This window comes from Anarrhichthys ocellatus, unplaced genomic scaffold, assembly GCF_004355925.1.
Source record: "Anarrhichthys ocellatus isolate YVR2014 unplaced genomic scaffold, GSC_Weel_1.0 scaffold3510, whole genome shotgun sequence".
NCBI classification, from domain to species: Eukaryota; Metazoa; Chordata; class Actinopteri; order Perciformes; family Anarhichadidae; genus Anarrhichthys; species Anarrhichthys ocellatus.
In genome coordinates, this window is record NW_022283484.1 from 1 (window position 1) to 5585 (window position 5585).

At 37.2% G+C, this 5585-nt stretch overlaps 1 protein-coding gene across 1 annotated transcript; it reads right to left on the reverse strand.

Annotated features, from left to right (window-relative positions):
- Positions 1-5: 5 nt before the first annotated feature.
- Positions 6-1708, reverse strand: LOC116378984 (cytosolic sulfotransferase 3-like; the record flags this gene model as incomplete). Its single annotated transcript, XM_031840890.1, has 7 exons — positions 1576-1708; positions 1327-1455; positions 908-1032; positions 592-718; positions 408-505; positions 156-330; positions 6-70 (listed from the first exon to the last, which is right to left on the reverse strand). Coding segments are annotated over exons 1-7 (852 nt in total), but the record flags the coding sequence as incomplete, so codon positions are not given.
- Between the last annotated feature and the right edge of the window lie 3877 nt (positions 1709-5585).

Below are 5585 nucleotides of genomic sequence, written 5' to 3' on the forward strand. Positions count from 1 at the left end.
TGCCTGTAGTCCTCGTCAAACTGTTCGTTCTGGGCCACAGTGAAGTGATTCTTCCAGTCACCAACCTTCCCTGCAGCACCACAGAAAAATCAGACAGGTATTTATAGCTCAAGGTGGAGATCTCATTGCGTGTCATGTGTCAATATTCACTGTACCTTTTCTAATGAAGGAAGACTTTTTGAAATCCATCAAGTTGAACTTTGAATGGTTGACCAAGTTGTTCTTTTTCATGTCATCAAACTGCACTCTGCGTGTAATCATCTCTTTCTCCTCAGACGAAGGAGACAAACCAAGAAAGCTGCAGAGGTTGTCTATTTCCCGTCCGCAATCCTGGAAACATGTGGTCAGGAGTAAAGTATCGCACCAGTAACACCTACAGCAGTGTTTTGGAAAAACAACCAGATTACCTCGACCAGATCTTCGTAGAACACGTAATGGAGATTTGGATGGCTCTGTTTCTTCTCCCACCAGCCGGTCACATGGTCGTACCAGGATCCAAACACCACTGACGCAACAGAATAATAAATAAGAACACTTGTGGAGTGCGGAGGAAACCTTCAATAAAAGCCAATTTAGTACAGTATTTCCTACTCTTTTCCTCCATGAATCTCTGGAGGTAGCTGCTCCAGTCTCCAGGCTCTGGGTGCAATGAGGTCATGCCTTCAAAATGGAAATAAGACACCACGCTGTCCTTTGCATTGCGGGCCACGTACACGATCTACACAACAAGAAAACAAATGAAATACATGTCATTTGTGTGATAAGTGTTTATGAACAACAGATCATAAGTCAGCTGTACTTGTAGTTGAAGGCATTGGATGTCGCTGTTTTGTAGCGGTTTTGTTAACTTAATTTACTTAAGTACAATTGTCAACTATCGCTATTGCACTTAAACAGTATTAGTGACCTTGCAGTTTTGCTCCAAAAAGGACTTTGGCAGAAACTGGACTGGAAGATGAGTCCTGATGATGCGAGGAGATGTGGAGAGGTTGTCTACCTGGTCTGTTCCATAGACTATGGGTCGAGAAGGCCCTGATCCTGCACATGATAAAACAGTTTACATGTTGGTGAATCATGTGGTAAATACAACACAATACAAATACAACATTTAAATATCACAATGATTATAAATGCACAAATATTCATGAAGTTGTTGCACACTCCCTGGCACACAAGCTCTACAATACAACACAATGAAGTGTAATTCATTGTGAGGAATTTTGTTTGCTGATTTATGCAAAAGGCTGAAAATGATCACCATGGTATAAAAGTGTTTGCATGTTTGGGTGACATAAAATATGGTGAGTATGTGATTGTTAATTCAACCTTGCTCCAGAGAAGGGAAGGCAATCTCCAGATTGACCACCCTCGAATAGAGAGGGATGGATTTCTCGCGCTCTGGAAGTGTCTGACCAAAGTACAGCAGGTCAAGGATGTAGGAGATCCAGGTGGTTCCTAAAGGAAAGACGGAGGAAAATAAAATAGATAATGTAATAAACCAAATGTTTAATTATGATAAGATAAGTACTGATCCTACTGTATAAAGCAAAGAATATCCTGTTCATGTGAACTGACCTGATTTGGGGTATGTTGCAAGAAGTATATCATCTGGCCTGGCCTGAAAGTTTTGAGTATTCTCCCAATTATCTGTATAAAAGTGTGTCATCCCGACTCTGTGGAAATCAAATAGTTCTGGTCGAGAATCCATCTTTAAAATAAAACAGATTAAAATAAGAAAGGACTGAAAACATACAAAACACACGATCATTGTGTATTTAAAAACGATGTCAGATTGTCTTAGAAAATTGCTTCTACAGATTCATTTTTAAAAGTGCTAAGTAAGTAAAATAATTTTACTCATACTCTGCTTGTCCAGTGAAAACAGTGTATCTCCAAATATTGAGATTTTGAATTGGAAGGATTAAGTGTTTCCGTTATGGAATATAGTATTGATCCCACTGTGAGCATATTTTGTAAAGAAAAGTAACCATTAGATAATGCCTCATTTGCATAATTAAAACAAAACATTTCAGAAAACTCTTTGAAGAACACTATGTAACATTTAGGGGTATTAATTGGCAGCAATGGAATATAATATTCACAACTATGTTTTAGTCAGTGTAAAATCACCTTAAAGTAAGAATAGTGTTTTCGTTATCTTAGAAAAAGCTCTTTATATCAACACCATGTTTCTACAGCAGCCCAGAACAAACACGTTTTAAGTCATCTGAAGGCAGAAACCATGAAGACTGACAGAATCCCGGTAATAAAATGCTAAATGATCGGATATATATATTTCTACTTAGTATAGATATTTCTACGTAGTATAGTAGAGGTAGTATAGTATATATTTCTACTTAGTTTGATCTGAACTCAGTTGAACTTCACTGTGTTAGCGCACATGCCCAGATGCATCTTTCTTATTGTTGCAAAAGAAGAATTCACCCTTGCCGGCGCACAAAGATAACTGTAACTGTGTTGTATGACAATGTTCCAGTGACAAGGCCGTCTTCATTTGGTTGCTGGCTGTTTATTTTTCATTGTTGTTTCCATCAGTCTGAGAACAAAATGTCTGTAACCACCCACCCACCGCTGCTCCTTCTGTATAAAGAAAGCGTGTTCTTCCTCACTGAGACTGTACTCATCCTGTTGTGATGAAAACACAAATTCTTTATTTCATCAGTAAAAACTCACACAAAGCGGGTATGGGATTTTCTTCCACCACAGTAGACATTAAGTGTAGCTTCAATAGCTAGTGTAGCATAGACGTGCTAACGCGAGTTAATTATGTACCAACATCCTCTGCTAATGTTAGCTCCACAAGTTTTACGAAAAAATATAACGGTTTAGAAACATATATCTCCTTCCAACCTCTCCGGGTAACGAGTATCACTATTACACAACATTTAACAATGACTAGCTCCAAATCAACACATTCTCACTCCAGACTCCTCTAATACAGACGCTATCAGTGGCCCTTAGCTTCAAACAATGATGCTCTGTAGTCGCCCTCCAGCATTAGTTCTTAAAATAAACTTCCTTCTTCACAGGAAGTTAGGTTTAATGCAGCTGTTGTGTAGACTTTCACTTCTGACAAGTGCTGCAAATAAATGTATGTTAGGTTTAATAGAAAACCAATAAAAATTGTCAAAAAAAAAAGAAAAAGCAATTATACCCAATAGTTTCTTTGCATTTCTGGTTCACTTCTGTCAAATATTGTCTAGTTGAGGTATGTGCCTAAATGTTTTACCAGTTAATCCCAGATGGCAGTTCAAATAGTTTAGAAAATATGAACTCAAGTCAAACAGTAAGAATTTGCCAAATAACTTCAAAGTGAATCACATTTTAAAACATATATTTTTCATGACTTTTTCAGTTTAAAGTAGCCCACTTACCCTGCTGAGAGCGTTTTGTCCAAAACAGTGTCTGTGTCTGAATCATCCACAATGAAGTCAGTTTGTTGTGTTTTTTATACTGTGGCATGTTGCTCAACATACCTGACAACATGAAGGTGTGATCAGGACCTTCACTCCTGCTTCTCTATTGGTTAATGCTGTGTTCACACTATGAATAATTCATAGGCTAACCCCACTCACTGTGGTCAACAGAAAGAGATCTGTTGATGTGCAGCAGATTTTAGATTTGCTCGATGACCTGAGTGAGGAAGAGTCTGATGGGGGGGTTCATCGCTGAGCAATGTGACTGTTGTGAGTAGCATAAAGGGACGGCAACTATACAATTTTGTTTTGCAATCCTGTGTTGTAAAATAAGAAATAAATGAAACTTGGACCCAATACCTTGAAAATAAATGCATTATAGTCCAGTTCGCCGCCTACATTTTGTCCTTTGGACAGAGTAGATGTAGTATAGTATATATGTCTACTTAGTTTGATCTGAACTCAGTTGAACTTCACTGTGTTAGCGCACATGCCCAGATGTATCTTTCTTTTTGTTGCAAAAGAAGAATTCACCCTTGCCGGCGCACAAAGATAACTGTAACTGTGTTGTATGACAATGTTCCAGTGCCAAGGCCGTCTTCATTTGGTTGCTGGCTGTTTGTTTTTCATTGTTGTTTCTATCAGTCTGAGAACAATATGTTTGAGACCAAAATGTCTGTAACATTGGCCCACTGTTGCTCCTTCTGTATAAAGAAAGCATGTACATGGAGTTCTTCCTCACTGAGACTGTACGCATCCTGTTGTGATGAAAACACAACCTCTGGTTTTCGGTATTCTTTATTTCATCAGAAAAGACTCACGCAAAGCGGGTATGGGATTTTTTTCCACCACAATAGACATTATGCATAGCTTCAATAGCTAGTTTAGCATAGACGTGCTAACGTGAGTTAATTATGTACCAACATCCTCTGCTAATGTTAGCTCCACAAGTTTTACAAAAAAATATAACAGTTTAGAAAGATGTATCTCCTTCCAACCTCTCCGGGTAACGAGTATCACTATTACACAACGTTTAACAATGACTAGCTCCAAATCAACACATTCTCACTCCAGACTCCTCTAATACAAATGCTAGGTCAATGGCCTTGAGTTCGGCATTTAGTCCATTGCAATCTTGCTTTTTTGCAACCAGTGAACAGAAGTGACCATATATGGACTTCGGAGTGACGTAGAGACGCCGTATACGTCATTCACAACGTAGCCCCGCCCTAAAGCATACCCTACTTTATGGTCTATTTTACTCTAAATGAGACCATAAACTCATGTTTACAATGTCTTTAGAATTGTTTTTCATATATTTTAACAATTTTATGTGTAAACTTTTTATATATTCCAGTTTGAATTCATTTGTTGAAATTTAGCTACAACTTAAAATGTAACTACATAATGCATGTTTTCTGTAGAGGCAATATTTTCTGTTTCTAATTATTTTTAAATGGACCACTTTCAGCTCCATAGTCTTTATGAAATGTGCCATATAAATTAAGATTCTATAGTGACTGCTGTTGAAAACATTAATGTTGCTGCTCTACAAACAATATTTATATATACTTGAATTATAAATTCTAATCCTATTATGAATATATATGTTTTTAAAAGCAGTTATTTAGTTACGTAAAGCAAAGTATTGAGAAGAGTAACTCCTAGTTGTACTACAATCCTAAGGCAAGGCAAGTTTATTTGTATATCACATTTCAACAACAAGGTAATTCAAAGTGCTTCACATAAAACCATTAAAAGCATCAAACAATAAGGCAAAAGAAAAGGAGATTTAAAAACAATTAAGTACATTCATTGAACATTGAAAACAGTCATTAAAACACTAAAAAGCAATGTAAGAAATAAAATACAGTAGTGAAATGCAGAAATGCAGGAAATTGATTAATATCCTTGAATATGGTTCAACTAAAGGCAGCAGCAAACAGAGAAAAGATAACTCTCGCTACCTGAGGGCGACTGTAGTTCTCCAACATGCTTGGAAAAGGAGGGGTGATCAGAGGATCATGTTGTTGCTTGCTGTCTGCAACCTCATCAAGATGCTACTAAATCTTACACACTGGACCTTTGATTAAAAAACTGATTGTCTTACTGCAAGTAATTACATCCCGAAATTTTCACATTGATATC